The following is a 20826-nucleotide window of genomic DNA, read 5'->3' as shown; positions in this document are numbered from 1 at the left end:
CGTCGTCGACGGATCTGCAGCGACGGCGGCGGCAGCGGCAGCGGCGGCAGCGCCGTTTGGCAGAAGCGTATCCTCGCATAGCTCTCGATGCCGCCTGTGGAACTCCCGGTGTCCACCTGAAATATTCGGTAATTAATTAATAAAAGAAATATATCGACCTATTATCTATTATGTATATTACAATATACAGGGTGTCCCGAAAGTTTTTGCCAATCGCTTTTGTGTAGATAGAGCGGACTAAACTGAGTCGAAAAGTCCTCTACCACTTTGCAATTTTTGCAATAGTCAACAAGATATTAATTACGAAAAATTGCCAAATATTGAATAATTTTTTACTCAAATATACTATCAACTTTACAGAAAAACTGCAAGAGACAAAAATCAATAATTTTCTTCTCATAAAATTTTGAGTATTTTTTCAGAATTCTTTATCAACTTTTTAGTACAGCATTTTCTTATTTTTACCAACATAAAAAAATACATTATTAAAAAATTAATATCTTGTTAACTATTGCGAAAATTGCAAAATGGTACAGGACTTTTCGGCTCAGTTTAGCTCTATCTACACAAAAGTGATTGGCAAAAACTTTCGGGACACTCTGTATATTAAGTATATTATGTAGATTTGATCGTATTTGGCGACTCTTCATGTAATGTATTCATAGACTTATATTGCTTATATTTTTATTCTCATTTATGTATATTATATAATATAATAATATAATATACAATATATTATGTATATATGCTGATTCAAAATTCTAGTGCTTAAAATTTAGACTTATGAATTCTAACTAATGATAAATGTAAGGAAAAATGGGACAGCAATCGACATCTTTTAATTTTCAGAGGATATTAATTGGTCTCGTTTTCAAGAATATCTTTTAATTTTGACTCAATTGTTGGAGGGTATTAAAAGATTCCATGAATAGCACGTTTCAAGAGAACAGTTCCATTCCTAAATTCGCACAACACAAAAATTAATGCGAACAAAGTCAAGCGTACTTGGTTTCGAAAGTATATATGGAACATATACAACGCTCGTCGTCGATAAACAATGAGTACATGGTCGGTCACGATTCTATATCTGTTAGAAATACTAGAAGAAACATAGTCAAGAGCCGACTTATTGATTAACTCGGATATATACGTTCCGTATTCCTAAATAATTATAACTCGTGCGACTCTCTCTCTCTCTCTCTCTCTCTCTCTCTCTCTCTCTCTATTTGCAGATTCCTTATAAATCGTCATCTATAGAATCAACATTTATAATCTTCGGATTTTTACAAATATAAATATTTTTCCTTTTGATAAAAAATATGAGATGAGGAACAATATCACACTACATCAATCTTTCGCGTCGTCAACTTGACGTTATCTCACGTTGACGTTTATTTGTATGTTTGGAAAGGTGCACGATAATCTTAAACCACTGTATATGTAAGTCAAGATAAATATTTAATAAATGATCAATCAGATAAATCAATTAATTTATTCGTTAAATTATAAACGCACATCTTACGCGTCTTATCTATATCTAAAACATCAGAAATCTTAGAAATCTTAGGTCGATATTCATAATAATCGATTCTTATATTTGAGACTGTTTAAGTATTGTCTTAAAATGTCACGAACCAATTAGAGAGCTGTATTAGTATCTTAAGATGGTATTAAAATAAGAACGAACTATGAATACCATCTCTCCTTACAGATCTCGAAGAATCTAAAACTTCAGAAAGTCAATCATTGGGCTAATTATAGGATCTTGAAAACCTGACATTCAAGCATTGTTTGAAATTCTAGAAATGTGAAGCATTTGGAAGAAGATCAAAGGATACAAGAAGCGATCTGATTCTAGAAATCTAAAAATACAAAGAGCCAAAATTTAATTATCTCGAGATCAAACGACCGAGATATTCGAGCAGAATTCAAAGTCTCGTGTGGATATCTAACGCGGATTAGAAAAGCCATAAATTTCAAGACTCTCTACGAGTGAAGGCTCTTCGCAATTAATAAATACGGAGAAAAGAAGAGTCTACATCGCAATTGTTGCGTATACTACAATTAATAGTAGCGCAATTAGCTTTCGTTTCGTGGAAAGTCAATTCATAAAACAATTTAGCTTACGTCTTTTATATTTCAAGACGAGTTCTTGGAAACCTGAAGAGACTTCGAAATGTATATACATATATTTACATAAAAAAAATAAAAAATAAAAAAATGCTATAGGCTTTTATGAATCCTTCTCTGCGACTTACGTAAACGTCAATTGTAAGAATCGCAGAAGCAAGATCCAAGATGAATCTCAGAGAGAGTGATACCATCTGAAGACTTCCAGTTTGTGACAGCGATATGGATAAGGGAGGAGGGAATGAGATAACGCGACGGCGCGGAAAAAATGGGCGGAAAGGAAGAAACGGCGGGCCAAGAATAAACGGCGGCGGATAAAAATAAAGGAACGCCGTGAACGCGAAAAGGAGAGAGAAGGCGAGGAAGAAATGTGGGCTAAAAGTGTCTTCCTCTCCTGACCTGCGGCTGCTAAGGCCTGGCCTGGCTCAACGATGACTCACTCGTTAGCCCCTCTCGTCTCCTCCGCCGCTCGGTTGGCTCTCGCGGCCACCAACCCCAAACTGTCGTCGCCAATCATTATTCCAACGTTGGCAAAGCTCCTTTCCGATTTCAAATTCAGCTCGCGATAGTATATGACTAATACTGTGCAAAACGTTCTTGTTCTATGTTTTGAAACGATTTTTCGAAGAATCCTAAAAATAGAGGAAAGCTTCGATCGTTGCTCTAATATTAGCAAAAATCCGATTTCATAATCTTTGATAGAGATTATTATGAGATACGAATTATTACCGATAAAAATGAAACGTTATTTTTTAAAAATAATTATTTAAAAAGATATATACACTGAAAAAAAAATTAGCTAAATCTGAGTAAATATTTCTCGAATAGTACCAAGTAAAAAACATTTATTTAGAACAAATAAATATTTGCTCAATAAAATATAATGACACTTAAATCAAATTAATGATTCTTGTGTCAAATAAATATATGTTTATATTTAGTAAATATTTACTTGGCACTATTCAAGAAATATTTACTCAGATTTAGCTAATTTTTTTTTCGGTGTACGTAATTTCTATTCTGCGACTTCCATTGATCTAGTTTTCGTATATCTAACTTTCACTGGTCTATTTTTCATGCTGCGATGCCAGACATTACTGGTACTGCGCATTCTTTGTAATTTCTGTGCAATAAATCGCGAATTTCATAAATTACTAAATAATTTTATTAAACGAAGTCTAATTACTATTAAAAATGTATTTCGGTTATAATAATCGAACTTCGTTTAATATAAAATTCTTAAGAAAAGAGAGAGAGAGAGAGAGAGAGAGAGAGAGAGAGAGAGAGAGAGAATGTTGGAAGCGAGAAGTTTGCGATTAAATAAACTTTTTGTTAAAGCCTTTTAGTGATCTCAAACGTTCATTGCGAGTGACATTTTATAAAAATGAAGAAGCAAGAATTTAAGAATGTCAGATATACTGCTGTAAAAAGAACGGATTGGAGGATGAGGTTGAATCGAATATAGACATTCAAAGCGATAAGTCGCATGATCGTCACGGAAAAGTCGAATGTGGGTTACTTTATTTAGGTCGGTACAGCGATCGAGACGGTGCGGTCGCGGTGGTGCGATTTATACGATGATCGCGCAACGGTCGTCGCACCCGCGATGGAAATCCTGTTACTTAAACACAACGTTCTTAAGCAAGAATTTGAAACAGCGATTTCACACGCGGAAACGAGAATGTTTACAGCTGTGGAATTCAAGTTTTTATTGAGACCGAGAATTTTTGCAATTGTATTACGATGTATATCGAAAAAGGGAGAATGCCGAGAATACGACCGTAAAGAAATCTTGATGAAAGCAAGAGTAATCGAATATTTACGCGAGATACAAAGTAGATACAAGAAAAATATCATTTTCATATATCTTGAATTAAAATTCTACTAAAGTTAGCGAAGAACTTTAGTTAATAGAGATCCGTCAATTTTTTATACCGACCATCAACATCAAATCAATTGTATTCTCTTATTAATTTCGTACAATGTCGATAATTTTGATTTGATGTTGATCATTGAGCTATAAAAAATTGATGAATCTTTATTAACCGAAGTTCTTTGTTAACTTCAGCATAAAAAATTGAAGGATATTTATTCATCACAAAGCTCTTCGCAGAATTATATTATATATACTTATATAATCCGAAATTTGAAAACGATATTTTTTTATCATTACTTTTTTGTACGAAAAGGAAAAAAAATATGACACTTATATAGTTTTAAAAGCCATTACTGAAATAATTTTAGCGTGCTTTTTATTATGTAAAAAAAAAAGCAATGTAAAATGGAATAATTTTTTGTAGTTACATATAGAATGAACGAATGCAGCTTTTTGCGATTAATAATAAAATTCATGACAAAATTAGTTAAACAAATATTAAATTATTAATAAATATAAAAATATTATTTTTATATATTGAAATATACCAATCACATTCAATAATTTGTAATCTTGATCACACAGTTTAATTGGAAAAATCACTGTCATTTTTAATATAAAATATGTTTATAATAAAAAAAACTTTGCCATCTAATTTTCCCGAATTTTCGAAAGGAAACTCGAGTTTTGATTTAAAGATGATTAAAAACAAGTTAAAAAGAAAAACAATAAGTTTGTATAAACGTGTTTACAAAAACATTTCTTCAAAAATTTAAAATTTTATATATCTACGGATGTAAAGGTTCAATCTTTTGTAACAATCTTAAAAGAGAGATTTATCTATAATTTTTTAATATAGTTATACATACAAAGAATGTTAAAATTTATCTATTCAACCAAGATAGAAATTTCAAAATTTTTAGATGATTAATCCGAATTTTATCCGCGAACTTCAGCACTTAAGATTTGCATGCATGCAAGTTTTGCTACAAATATTACACGAAAAATACAATATTTTTACTGGCATACTTTGGAGATATCCTGTAAAGTACTTGCCAACAATTAATCTTAATATTTTTTTATATATATTAGACTCAGACAAAATAATATCTACATTCCTCTGGGCCAGGTATGACATCATCACGACGAAGACTCAGAAATACAAAGTCAAAATAGTAATCACTTAGTAATAACAATAAAAAAAAAACAACTGGACCAACTGATAAAGAATGCAATATAATTAAGTAAAAAAAAACATCGTTTGATCAAGTAAATTGATCAAATGGCTTTTTCTTTTACTTAATAATATTGCATTCTTCATCAGTAAGCTCCAGTTATTTATAGTCACAAAAATTTACATTCGTCATCGACGCATTTCAAACAATTTTCTGCTTTTATTTACCGCAGTCCCTGAGGGACTTCCCTCGGGGCGCTATGATGTCACGCGCGCACTTACGTGCGTCAAGAGTATTTTAATTCATATTTAAAAAGACAATCCATCGAAAAGTAACAAAGGTTCGTAATTAACGCGAATCGATCTAACTTACTCCAAGAATCAAGATTCTCGAGCGGCACCAGCCGGAGTACGAGGCAAGGTGCGTCCTTCCTGATCCTCATATTTATTTCAAATTAATCCTGGATGCAGACTCCCGGTTGTGGTAGTCTCACCGCACCATTTGACACAGAACGTTCAACGAGACGGACAATCTTCGGTGCAAGGACACGCCAATCGAAGACTCGTGCGCATATATATATATATATTTTTTTTTCAACGCTCTCTACTTCGTTTCCTCGAGCGCAGAGCACCTATCACGACGATACCACGATTGGCGGGAGACTGCGGGCTGAACGGCACGAGAGAGTTTACATGAGGCCCCGTCTGCAGATGAGTCACCACGCGGCACGTCGATTGGACGGCCGTCGCCGTAGCCGCCGCGCCGTGACGTTGTGAATCGTGGCCGATCGTTCCCGAACGTACGCGACGTGATGGCGAGTGTGTACGACGATTCTTTACGCGTGCCGCGCCGCGACGATGCGGCCAGTTGATTCTTTCATGCATCGATATACCGGGTGGTTCGTCAAACGCCGCGCCAGACGGCGTTTCGTCCTTTGGTCTGCTCGAGTCGAAATTTTAGTCCTACATTGAATCTCTTTCAACCTCAATTAAACCTTATAAACATCTTTTGATACTTGAACAATCAAATAGGACCTCTTTTAATTATGTACTTAATCAACAGCTTCTATTTAGAAAACTTCTCTTGAACCTAAAAGTAGGAAATTTTTCGATAACTGCCATTTACAGGCTCGAAACAAAATATAGGAGTTCAAGTTATTAGATTAGAAACTATTATAAATCTCTAGAGCCTACATACGTCCTAAAACTAAGGTTTAAAGTAGGAGCAAAATTTCGACTCGGGTGTTTTCTGTTCCTGCACTGTTCTAGAACTCTCTTTCTCGCTTTAAACAAATATCAAACGTATATCTATCTCACTTTAAGTTCCAAAAGTGTACACTAGTTCAGCCACAGAAAACAGACTTCTTCTTACTCACACTGAAAAAAGTGTAGTAACAGCTACTAAATATTGAATAAAATAATTTCAATCTAATGTTCGGTTAAATATAACCAAAAATAATTTTACTTTTTTAATATTTAGTAATTATTACCAAACAGTTGGTTATATTATTATGTTCGGTAATATTTACTAATTATTTAGAAAAGTAAAATTATTTTTGGTTATATTTAACCGAACGTTTGATTGAAACTATTTTATTCGACATTTGGCAGCTATTACTGAATTTTTTCGATATGTATTGTTTCTAACTTTCGCGAAAACATTATTTGTCATCAGAGAAAAACTATTAATGTAATTTAGAATTTTTTGTTCGGAATTTACATCATTCCAGCAACATTACGACATTGCAAATGTTACTACAAACTTCTGTGCTGTACACGGAAAGAGTTATTGTATTTTGTTAAAATATCTAAAAATTTAGTTAGATATGAAAATAATTTTATTGGACCATTATAATAATTGTGCCAGAGATACAAAATGGTTGCTATACAATGTCAAAACTTTTTGCTGCATTGCATTTAAGTTTCCTACGTAATTATTTTGATGATTCAATAAAATTATTTTTAGATCTGTATAATAGCTAAATTTTTAGATACTCTTCAAAAAGTTCTTTCCATGTATGGAAATAGAACTTCAAAACTTTTGAGATTCTAACTTTTTTCTATTTCACAAACGTCTTCTGCTAGAGATGATTTAAATATCAAAACTGTGACACATTTTCATCATCGGATCTCAGTGTCATAGATTAAATCAGATAATCGGATCCATTCGGATTAAGCCTGCGGATTCAGACTCCAGGAATGAATGATCTAAAGGTCTAAATATTGAAAGATCTACGTATGGAAATTCCTTCGGTACCAATGACTAACCGCTTAGAGCGAAACATTTATTATGCTTCCGACGAAACGTCATTCTGTTCTTTCTTTTTATCGTAATTTCAAGGTCTTCCGCGAGACGCTAGATCACGATCGGTGATCAAGGATCCTTAGGATCGCGTCATTGCGTACACGCGGGTGACGTCGTGCAGCTCCAGAACGGAATTTGTAAATCTTTCCGGCATGCACGTTTCATGTAAGTGACACACGATATATATTTAGACTCTTGAATCCAAATCCTGACTTCTCTCAGAAAGAGTGTGCGAATCTTGACATTCTTCCCTAATTCGATTCTTATCTCTTTAATTTCCAGAGAATTATCTTGTAACTGTAGCATACTTCTTGAACTCAGATTCTGGGATCTCTTCCAAAAATTTACGAGTCTCGACAGTCTTCCCTATCACACGTTCGATTATTATCTTTCTTAATATAAAAACAAATAAAAAGGCAGTTAATTTGCTTCTTAAAGGGATGCTTGCATTTTCAAACTCACAGGTTTTCACAGTCTTGGATCTTTTAAGAGACTTCAGAATACTTAAAAAAAACTTAGAATTTTTTCATTCTCAAATTCTCAAGTTCACGGATCATGAATTCTTAAATGCCTAGAGTAGTTTAACGAGAGCCGGAAAACGTGCAATCTACCATGTGATTTTATTACCAGGAAGTTCCATCGTTTCTATCTTCCTCTTGGTGAATTATTCACTAAGAATAAATTTTGAATATTGCAATGTGCACAGCTCTTTTACGGAAAGGATGCCTTGGATTCGCAAATTATTAAAATTAAATCTATTTCTGTATCCACAATAAATATTTGTTAATAACCTTCGAAGTCTTAATTTACAGCTATTATTCAATGGAAGAGAGAAGAGAAGAGATTTTACAATAAATCTATACGTATATTTAACATGCACTTTAGTAAGTAAATATCTGTCGATTATTTAATAAATAAAATCTATATCAACTCATTAAGTAATTAGCAATATATATGTCATCTATATCAATTTAATGAGTAAATATTAAATATATATTTAACAAACTGTAAGGTACAGATATTTAAAATCTAAAGTAAAGCCAGCACACGATGTACGTTTTCTTGCTGGATCGTTTGCATTTTAATAAATTACTAGAATTGCACCATACCGAACGCATAAGTTACTAAAATGTAAGCAATCAAGCAAGAAAACATTCATCATGTGTTTCTAGCTTAAGGACCAATATTGTTATAATTTTGAAAAATCTAAAGTTCCTAAAAAAAAAACTTCAAATTTTTAAGCGTTCAAAATTTGAAGTTTTTTATTTTACTATGGATCTAACAATGAGACTGAAATCTCAGTTAGATCCATAGTAAAATTATTTATTTTAAATCAAACAACAGATGACGAGGCAGGTACGATTATCGTGATTTAGACAGTCCTTCCAAGTAAGAGACTAATTGTGGATTTCACGAATTATTTTAGATGCGAGAAAGTGCAATGACAAAATTAACAGACCCGACACTCGCCAACTTGTGCATTTGTTTTCACGACTGTGCACTAAAATACGGCGAACGTGAAGCAAGTGCCAATTCATTATACGCCAGGAATACGCCAGGAATGACGTACACAATTCACCCAAAGATAAGATCTGCGTAGTATCTACGCAGATACCACAAGAGAGAGAAAAAAAAAAGAACAGGGAAAAGATTACGATATAATATGAATCATTGGTATTTAGTAAAAATTTTGTTTACAGTGTCCCGTTTACAATATGACGAACGTCTATATGTCTAGAATCGTATAGATTACAGATAAGTGTTCAGTTCCTTCGGTTTCCCAGCTACTGTTTCATCGAGCCGCGCATTTTTTTTCCATTGCAAATTATTATGTAATCGTATCACTCGAAGATTTAATTAATGACTAAGCAAGTCGAATATCTTTTATGACAAACGACTCGGGAGGAGACTCGGGAATTATTTAAGAGCGATTTGAATTTTTCTCCCTCCTCTGCACGCGGATTCTTATCAATAGCGTTTAACATATTACGGCGCAGTTTGCAATAAAAAAACAAGTCGCTATCGATGCAACGGATAGATATAAGACAGATATATAATAGGTACATAAACATATCAATCGTATGCACGCGACAACGTAATAATATATTGTTGTACGCACATCATAGGCGTAACAATAATAAAGTAACAGCTCGCGAGTGTCGCACGTCACGCGCACAAGGACGCGCCAAGACATCCAGCACGCTAACGCGATCATAAACGCTTTGTTTTTTTTTTTTTTTATTATTTTGTCAGCGCGGAGAAGGCACACGTGTGTTCCTTTACGATCATGACGTGAGGGGAGAGGGTTAAACGTCTCTTTAAAAAACAACAGGATGGATTTTCAAGACGAGTTCTTCCCCGCGTCCCGCGCCTGGCTCTTTTCGATCGTTTTCAATCATACGTCATTCGATGACCAATGGAAGGACGCGTGTCGAACATATGCTCGTAAATGTCGTTGATATCGACGCCTGATGCGGTTGAGCATGACTCATTGTCGGAGCACTACGCGCGACCCTGAGTTACGGATTGTCATATCGTCCGCGTTCGATCAACGCAGTCACTAACTATCTTTCGAACGCCATCAATTGTCACCCTTCGCTCATCGATGACACCACTGAATTCTATATAAAGCACGCTATTGTTAAGGATTCTCTTTCGTAATCATGAATTGTGACGTCGGAAGCGAAAGATTAAAATGGAAATACAATAAAAATATAATTTCTCCCGCAAAAATTTTAATACGTTTGAAATGAATGATCTTCTATTTCACTGATGTTAAAAGAAAACATTCGAAATAGAAAAATTAGTCTTAGATCCAGTAACGAGGTCTATCGAGACCTCTCTTTAATTTTCGAAAAACTCGATTTTATGAACTGCATTGTATAACCATTACTGATAAAAATAAGTTTTGTATTAAATAAATATTGTATTATGGAACACCCAAAGAAGAAACGTAGTGATAGCAATTATAAAGGCGATAACTAGACAAATTTTAATTTTATATGTAAAATTAATGCACAGTTGAAAAAAAATCTTGAATAAATTATTTTATAGTTATTATATAACTATAACATAGTTTATTCAACTATGTACGTTAATTCTATATACAGGGTGTTCGGTAAAGACCGTAACAACGCTTAAGGATAGACTCCTGAGATCGTTTTGAGACGAAAATCCTAATACCAAAATGTTGAGGGTACAATAATTTTTGAATTATAAGCACTTAAAGTTAGCGAATCATATACCGCCTAAAGTTCGCCCGCTTAGGTGCGGTTGGATTTTCCGTTGTATTACATCCGAACGCGCAAACTTCAAGCGGTACGATTCGATAACCTTAAGTGCTTATAATTAAAAAATTATTAAAACCTCGACTTTTTGATATTAGAGTTTTCGTCTCAAAATGATCTTAGGAATCTACCCTTAAGCATTGTTACAGTCTTTACCGAACACCTTGTATAAAATTTAATATCATTGTTTTTCTCTGACAATGAGAGTATATAATATATAAGTATTTAGCTAATAAAAACTATTATCACTTATCTAGTATCTGCATTTTTAATTCATAAATTTTATCGTGAACACGGGACACTCGAGATTTTCCTTCTATCTATGTCTTTCTTAAGATCATCTTGGTTTTGTTTCTTTCTAGAATAATAGACAAGAGGAAATGCGGGTAACCTAAAACATCCTGTATCTTAATCTTGTTAGAGGAAAAGAGATATAGAAAAATACTTATTCAACAAAAATAAATAAAATTTTAATTTACCTATTAAAAATCTACATGCACAGAATATTTTGTAGTTCTTATAGAGTAAAAATTCAATAGAGTAAAATAATTAAATCTCAATTGCATTAAGGTAAACGTCCCAATCATATACTTATGTCCGGACACTTACACATAATTTATTATTATTAATCTCAAATGCTGTTTTTATTAGAATATTATAATTTAGTTATATTTAAAAATTACAGTGAAATTATAATATTTAAATATATTATATTTAAAAAAACATTTGAGATTAATTTTAATAATAAATTTTGTGTAAGTGTTCGGACATAGATACATGTTTAGTCATTGGGATCACCTTAAATCCTAAAACCATCATATATCTCTTGAAAAGAAACATATACGATAATAATGTCACGTATACTGTAGTATTTCCCTAAACTTTTGTATACGTTTCTTTTCAAAAATAGGGACCCTGGTCCTTACTCTAATCTGAGTATTTATAAACTTCTTTTTCGGTGTTCTTAAAAAATTCTTAGGGACTCCGCACAATAAAAGGAACAGGCGACAGAGAACAAAGAATAAAAATTTCAACCTATCAGAAACTGCAGTGTATTCCACAATACATGATTTCTGATGATTTGTGCGAAGTCCTTAGGCTTCAAGGATGATTGATTCCAAGGAAGGACATTATTCGTCTTTTATCATCACTAAAGCCCATGTTTATGCGACGTATTTTTCCATGAATTTTCATAGTATGACGCAAGTGATATTGTCATTGGCGGATCGGAGTAAGACCTAACCGATTATTATGACTAATCATACGTGTTTGCAATTAGTCGTTCGAATTCGGGAAGTACTACGCTTTCAAGAACTTTAACCGCCGCAAAAAGACTGACGTCATCTAATTGCCAATTGTGGGCGTTATGACAATCAAATTGGAATGTATCCTCGTTCACGGTGCACGGATGATATTGTCATTAACACCTAATCGACTCCGCTGCGTATCTTCTTCTTTTGTAGATTAATAGACAGACAAAGAAAAAGAGAGTCGCAGATAAATCGCGAGCAAGTCATGCCGATTGTAACTTAAGTCTAACGTCGGCACGAGACCTAAACGATAATTTTCCACGACTTCACGGACAATCTGGCTAATGGTGGTTATCGCTACAGGCGTAAAATCGTGTCTGTCGGACGAGGACTGAGAAGTAGGGTGCGTCGGAGGGTGAATCCGACTTGGCAGAGATGATGCGACGGGTCCAAGGATCGCGCGTGGATTCGGCTGCGGGCTTGCGGGCCTTATTTTGGGCTAACGGGCGTAGCGCTACACGCTGTCTCCGCTCCCGCCACGAATAACCCGCGGAATCATACCGACTGACTGACTCATCTGCGTGAAACGTAGTAGGAAACCATAGCACGGCACAGCGCAGCTCGCTCGCTCGCTCGCTCGCTCGCTCTCGTCCAGTCTCAAGGAAATTCCGACGAGTTCGAAGGACGTACGGTCGCTCGTTTTGTCTTGTCCGCGTGCTCGCGCTGATTCATCTCGCGCTAATAACCCCGCGCGACCCTCATTTCTTTCTCTCTCTTTCTCCCTTTCTTTCTTTCTTTCTTTCTCTTTCTATAGCCCTCCGTCTCCCTCCTGCCCTCTCTTGCATCCGATATTTTCAGAGGGAATTCGAGTCAATGACCGGATGTCTGAATGTGTTGCTCGCTATGGCCGATTAACACTTCGAGCCTGGCGATAGTGGTACCGTATTATAATGCCGTGGTGTAAGGTACACATCTGCAGGTTACTACGGAGCTGGCTATGTTTAACTTCAGCGAAATTCGACAGAGGACGAAGCTGCGCAAAATGCGAGTCTTGCAAAATATGTTTTATTAGCCTTATACAGATCGTTTATGACGTTTGATCTATTTCGTTATGTTAAAGAATGTTTTTTTACTATTGCAAAAGTTCAAAAGCGCAAGAAAAACGTAAGCAATGAAACTTAAGCAATATAAGCAAACAGATTACTCATAGTCGGGCATTCTCGAGAAGGTAAGTCAGATCGAGGAAAATGATTGAGCAATTCCTTCATTGTTTACCGCTTCAAGTTTTTCGTGTACCATGGTCTCTATATTATTTTCTATGATTCATCAATTCATCAATCGATTACGTTAAATTTATTGTTAAATAATTCATCAATCGATTACGTTAAATTAATTGTTAAATAATTTTACTTTTAATTTACGTTTAATTTTCTTTTATGCTATGACTTTGAGTCTTTCGACTTTAAATATCTATTTCTTGAATCTTAGACGCTAGAAAAAAGAATAATAACATATAATTTATATACACATATATATTTAAATAACCAAGAAAAGGCTATAATAAATTTTAATTTATTTTTTAAGTTTACAAATTTTCTGTTGCTATATATTCAGACTTTTGATTTATAACTTTTACGTCCTTGTAATTTTTTGCATCCTTGTAAAATGTATTCTGTGTCGCAGTTTGTAAGAATCTTACTTGTCTATACGTAATAAAACTAGCAAATAGCATATAAAAAACATAAACCAGTACTACGTTATAACATGCAGCGTATCATTAACTGCCAATGCACCGTTTACATTTCCCAGGGAAGAACATTGCGGATACACTGTAGCGGATCGAGTTGTAATCCTATAACTCTGTTTCAGCTGCCATTCACTTGTTGTGTATAAACATAAAACAATTCAACATGAACGAGAAAAAGTTGAACGTGTAGACCGAAATCCCTTTTTATACGAGATTTTGCCTTTAGAAAAATCATTGAAAAATAGAAGGATGACATTATATATATATATATATATAGCAATAAAACATTACTTTCAACTAATCGAGATGTTTCTTATAGATTTTTGGATACTGAAAACAATACAGAAAGCCAAATTTTACCAACACATCAGGTTTCCTCTACGACTCTCTTTAAGTTAGTATGGATTACAAAATTTTTCCGTATATACAGGATGAGGAATTTAAACTTGCGACCTGTCGGTTATGAGTCGTTTTTACACGAAGCCACGCGACACGAAATGATGAAGTCATATATACTTATAATATTTCTAGTTTGTAGTTATCGATACACATACTAGAAATTATAAGTATACATGACTTCATCGTTATAGGGGCGAATCTTTAGAAAATCCTGTATTTAAATCTTTTATAATGTGGCTAAAAAGTATAAAGATATTAAAATTTAAAAAATGCATTTTTTTAGAGGATGAACAATACATTCATGATTTCTGATCAGAATTTTAAGATAACGTTTAAGATTAACTTTTTTATGAAAAATATCTCAAGAAATTCATTTGTGGTACATTAAACTTGGATGACTTTGGAAACCCGACGTGTTGGTACAATTTGACTTATGGAATCGTTTACAAAAGTACTCAAAAATCTATGAGAAACTTGTCTGGTTAAAGGAATTAAAAAAAAAATTTTTTTTTTAATTACAATGTTTACTTTGTAATACCTTTTATAACTTAAGCTTAAATTTCAATTTAACTTGCTAAAATCTAAATTCAATATATTTTAACAATCACGGTATGAAACAAAAAGAAAGTTTACACTTTACTCGACACCGATAAAATAGTTGTCGAATGAATTTATTAATCTATGACACGCGATGTCGTGACAGCAATACAAGCTTAAAATAAAAACAAAGTGACAATACTACTCCTTGCATGTACAAATTCAATTCTCTCAAAAATAAAGCATCAAGATAGAGAAAAATTCTCTACGTTTTTTACGTTATCGTTTTATGTAGAATCATTCCGGCACGCTTGTGAAAATCCTCTTTAGCTTATATCATCGAAACACCCTCGTATATTTACGTCGATACCATAGAAATAAGTTGACGAGTAATTACGAGACACGTCTAGAGTCACCGGAGACACCCCGTATTTTTAGATCCTCCATCACGATCCTAGTAGTACTTGAATCACGCCGATACAACACAAAGGGACCTGAAGGGTGATGGGGTGAAGGGGGGAGCCTGAAGCGATTGTGAGCTGGACGCGCGTTAGTCATTGATACATTTTAAAGCGAGCTGTGTATCGGATGACTCATACGTAATAATCGTCATCGACAGCTGATCCAGATGCGTTGTACGTTGTTCTGAGGCGCACGCTCCCCCTCGATTAGACCACCTTCTCGTCGCACCCTTAAGCGGAAGGGGGATGAAAAAGCGGTACAATGGAAAAAATACAGCAACCCCCCGGCTTCAGAGAGCGATGACTAATTCATTAAGCTTCGAATTCAGCTTCATTTATTAACTCTAAATACTCCAAAACGTTTGCTCATATATTAAAATATGTATTTAAGTGTTTTCATGAGATTATTATATAATTTATATATAGATTTATTGTTACTATCTGTATGATTTTATAATCACTTTTATAATTGTTTTATATCAAATTTATTATTATTATTAAATTATTTTATAATAATAAATTAATTGATTCATTTATTATATGTTCATTATATATTATACAATTTTAAATTTTATGCATATTATAATTTTTTCTAATTGTTAATGATTATTAATAAGTATTTACTCAATATTGATTCATATTATAAAACAATTGTTTCTGTATTAGGACTTTTTTTATTATCTTCCATCCACATTATCTTTTCTGTGACTTTACAAATAGAATCGTACTTTGAAACTCTTCGTCTTAAAATACAAGCTGTAGTACGTAGTTTTAAAAGTTGAAAGAACTAGAACTAGAAAGATATAACTGTGAAATAATTGAAATGTCGACTAGAGAAACTGACACTACAAATAATACATTTGTTGCAATTTTGTTTTATACATACATATTTTAATAAAATTAACAACAATATGTACATTCTACTATTCTTGAATAGTAAAACGAATAGCTTCTAGCGATTGAATTCTTGTAATAAACTACTAGAAAGTGTTGGAATACAAAATACAATATTCCAAGATATGCGCGATCTTACAAACGGACGCAACGTCGTTCCGCTTCGTTCCTTTTAAGTCTTTATTCGAGCAATTTTTTAGCCTCTTTCCCGAGCGAAAGTCGAGTCGTATAGCACGATGGAGGCACGGAAGAGCGGACGCACCTGAAAGGGTTAAGGTCGCAGCGATAGAAAAATCTCGTAGCCTGTACAACTGACTCACATCTAAATATCCCGAAAGAGAATGAGAGACGCAACGGCGACAACGCAGGGGATACGTTATGCAATCGTGATTTTGACATATGGCCGTTCGTGCGCTTAGCCAGCGTAAACATGCCGTAGGGTCGATATACACGGTGACTCATGCCTTCAACGTCGCAGTCAGTCGTCGTCGTCGTCGTCGTCGTTGCCGTCGTAGTTGTCGTCTGAGAAAAATGCGATCGGGACCGACCGGGAGACCAGACGCGCACATTAGCCTCGCCAAAACGAGCCACACGATGTGCTTTGCGGTCTCGTACGTCTCGTATATAGGCGGCCGCGAATCGTTACTAATTATGTAATAACCAGACACGATGACAAGAGTGACGCCTATTGCTCGTTGTTGAATAACGAAGAAAGAAATGCCTGAGAATAATAAAAAAATAAAATTGTCTATCTGTAATAAAAAAAAAAAAAATATAATATAATATATTTTTTTTTTCCTTTTCTTTCCACCGCCTTCGAATTTTATTATTATTGTGCCTTTAATTGGTTCGATAATTTTTTTTAAATATATATTTTTATAACGAGACGTTTATATTTATAATGAGTAATTATATCAATTTGCGATTCTATGGATTTCTGGATACGAAAATAAAAAATAATCTAAAAATATAGATTTTAAATCTCTGTCTTTAGACTCTTACACGTTGATCCTTTGTTTTGTGCATCGTGACATGCTATATATTTATATCCTTCAACTTTGAAAATTTTATCGCTGGAGCGTTGACGATACCGTTATCGCGAAGCCTACGGTTACGTCGCTTCTCATAAAATCATGACCATATTTAGCGATGAGTACGCTAAATGTGGGCTTAATATTTAATTCGGCACGATTAGCGTGTAAACTCTGGACAAATCTCCCATAATGCTCCGCTATAATTCATCTCTCCCTGCGCGGCTTCGCGAAAACACGGCGAAAGCGCAGATCGCGGCGCGCAAAATCTGTCCGACTATTCGCGGCGTCATCTCCGACGTGAGTCACTCCTATGAATAGATCCCCACCTTTCGCCTTCATACGCGCCGACGACGAGCACACGATGCCGTCGTCGTCGTCGTCGTCGCCGTCGCAGCCACGCGATCCATTCGAACGGATCTCTTCATCCGCGTTCCCTTTCTTCGAAGCCCTCCGAAACCTCAGTCCCTATTATATCTCGCGACAAATTCCATTCAGAAAAATGAACGGAAATATGATTCACACACCGCCCTCAGTAATCTTCCTAATTTTCACATTCACGTAGCGTAGCATTTAGATCTACGATTCTATTGTAGACGAAGGTTGTATTTATCGTTATCCGCTCGAATCTAAATGTTATTACGTGACAACGCGACTTTAAATGTCAATTGAGATTTTCCGTACACAGAGACAACGTTTCCTTCGCTTTTTAATGGAATATGTTCTATTTAAGTCTAGTAGTTTGCATTTAAATGACTCGGATTTTTAAATTATGTAAAGGCCGTTTATACGTCATTCTTAAATTCTCGCGAACAGTTTTTACGTCAGAAAGACGCGCACAGTATCTAAAATAAAATTATGCCAGTGCTGATTTAGGAGAAAGAAGTGAAGTGGAAAATATGGAGCGAATAAAAGGGCAACTGGAGAGAGAGAGAAATGTAAAATAATATTAAATCAATTATTTTCCTTCAGTAAATATTAGAAAAAATTATATTCGTGCAAAAATACACAAGAGGGTTATAGAAAAGTAAATTTAATTCTTTCCAATATTGATTTTTGCTTTTTTAAATGAATTATTTTTGACTGCTCGTCTTCTTTCATTTCAGCTTAAACAGCGTTCCGTAATAATTGCTTTATATATGTATATATATATATATCTTGCTGATTTATGAAAAAGAAGATTAATGATAAAAACATGAAATTGATAGGAACTACAAAAGACACTTCTAAGAAATTGGATTTAATATAATAATATATCGTAAAAAAGAAAAAAGTGGAAGACTAGAAAAAGTTAATAGTATATAATAATAAACGCAAAAATGATAGCGGAGAATGATCGACGTAAAGTTTCGACGCGCGATTGGCGGGTCGGCAGAAATATCGCGCTCGCATCATCGTTATTTCCGAAAACCAGAGACTCGACTCCCACGTCGAGGACCGGATAGACGACAAACAGTACGCCGTTTCGCGGCCGCTTCTCACTTTTGTAAACAAATAAGAAAAAATAAGAGGGAGAGGCCAATGAAGATTGATCGTCGGCAGTGATTGGCGTGTAGAAAATATATCGTAGTGATTTGTTATAACTTTATAGACCTCATTCTGATCAAAGAGTCATTGTATCGCTAAATCTCAAGACTTTTAGATTATTTCTAAATTATTTGCGTTATATCCCCCTCTAATAAATTAATTTTTACTAATTCTACTTATCATATTATCTTATATATTAACAGAATTTAAACCGTAAAACTTTAGCTCTATGTATCTCCAACAACAATGCGCAATATCTATCACTGTGTATCTCTAAACAATCATACGCGGTATCAACTGAAAAATTTGTCTAAGATGTATTGCTAATATGTGTGGGTCAACCGTGCGTAGGATATCTTCGGATACCATTATCTTGCCACTATCAGTTGTACTATATTTGATAGCACAAGAATCGTACCTAGCTAACAAGTTAAATTACAGCCAATGTAGTAATAATTATATACAGAAATAACTAGTTTTCCATTCAGATATTCAGTTTCGTTTTGCAATTTGTTTTCAAATAAGATAACATAAAAGTTTATATAAATACATATTCAGTTTCTTTGGAAAACTTTCGTTCTTAAATGGAGAAACTTGGTGCAAAAAAAATAATCGAGATTATTTGAGCACATTTTCATTTTTACACAAATTTATAAATCAGCACATTGATGAAAGGTGTGCGAAAAAAATCAAAGAGTGCTCACCGATCAGCACAGCCGGCTCCCGATCGTCGTCCACGAGTGCAGCGAGTACCAGAAATAGTGGATTCTGAGCGGTCAGATGTTCCAGATCGTCGGTACCTTCGTCGTACACTATGACTTCCTTGAACTGTCTTTTTCTGAGCAGCTCTTTGCCCTCGCGAGCGGATGCGAGATCGGCGAGGGTGGCCTTTCCCAGCTGAAGTCTGCGTCGGTTGAAGCGATCCGAACAAGTGACGTTGATGGCACCGCGTACGTGATTGACATTGTATAATGTAAACGGTCTGCAATCCAGAATCACTGGCGGAACGGCGGAGGGTCGCTCAAGATGCACAAGACGTTGGGCAAGGTCGTCTGCGGTGATGACGCGAGTCTTGCTTAGCACTAATTGGCGATGAAGGCCGTTCTCGGAGCAGGGGCTGGTAGGCAGGCTGGCAGTCTCCAGTTTGCAGCGCTTCGTAGTCACCGATAGGTGCTGATGATGGTGAAAATGGTGGTGATGATGATGGTGATGGTAATGGAGATGATGGAAGCCACGACGATGGACGTCGTCGTCTTCGTCGCCGTTCACCTCCTCGTTGATCACGATTGAAGGCGGTTCGATGGGATTGTTGTTGCTGTTGTTGTTATTAATGATCGACGAAGCGGTCGTTGGTGCTGGGAAGGCGCACGGACTCGGTCCTGGCTCGCTCAGGCTGCGGTTCAGCACGAGCTTTAGATTGGCCCGAGGCCGGCCAGCCGATACTGGCTCGCAGCATAGCAAGGTAGACATCGAGGAGGACGATGGAATTCGGTCTTGAGGCCGATGGTCGTGCTGATTGTGTCCGCAGTGATGATGGTGATGGTGGTGATTGTTGGAGTTCACGTCGATAGTGCTTACGTCGTGGCACGGTCCTGCGGTCGGCGCTGAAATGTCAACGATCGAGATATGTCAGCAATTTTTTTCACTCTTTTCTCCTTACGTCAGTTGATACGATAAAAGCTCCATATTCGCGCATTCCTTATTCGCGTATTTCTTGCGGTTTGCGTATTTCATTTGTTTCCACAAATTCGTATGTTCGCAAAGAAATATTAAAATGAACGAATAAAGAAACAAAAATTGTATTTAGTTGTTAATTAATTTTAAAAATCATGCAGTTTTTATGTTATAGCAAAATGAAAAAATATAAAGAAAAAAATATTTTTATTTCTCTTCGTTATAATAAGTTAATTGGACCCTATATGGCCTACCTAAGCTTTGTGACTTTATTCTAATTTTTTGCTGAATCCAAAATTGAAAACTAATGCAAAATTAAATTGGGGAAATATTTCTGAACATTAAAAATTATGAAACATTTTTAAATATACATGAGTGTGGTGAAGATTAAAAAAAATAATATTGGATATAAATATACCAATATGATCTAAGTTGTTCTCTTTGCCATAAAAAAAAAGTGTTAGAGAAATGAAAAATATAATGAGATCCAATAGTACTTTTATAAAATTATTTATTAAAAATTTATTAACGTAT

The 20826-nt window shown here is 34.9% G+C and overlaps 1 protein-coding gene across 1 annotated transcript in view; it reads right to left on the bottom strand.

Moving 5' to 3' along the window:
* Window positions 1-20826, bottom strand: part of LOC108766639 (uncharacterized) — a 40151-nt gene that overhangs the window by 5503 nt on the left and 13822 nt on the right. Inside the window, exons 3-4 of the mRNA XM_018516047.1 lie at window positions 19323-20222; window positions 1-116 (exon numbers count right to left, since the gene is read on the bottom strand). Coding sequence (XP_018371549.1) covers window positions 1-116; window positions 19323-20222 — 1016 coding nt within the window. The remainder of the gene's footprint in view (window positions 117-19322; window positions 20223-20826) is intronic.

This window comes from Trachymyrmex cornetzi, unplaced genomic scaffold, assembly GCF_001594075.2.
Source record: "Trachymyrmex cornetzi isolate Tcor2-1 unplaced genomic scaffold, Tcor1.1 scaffold61, whole genome shotgun sequence".
Taxonomy (NCBI): domain Eukaryota; kingdom Metazoa; phylum Arthropoda; class Insecta; order Hymenoptera; family Formicidae; genus Trachymyrmex; species Trachymyrmex cornetzi.
This window is presented reverse-complemented; position numbering and strand designations above follow the sequence as displayed.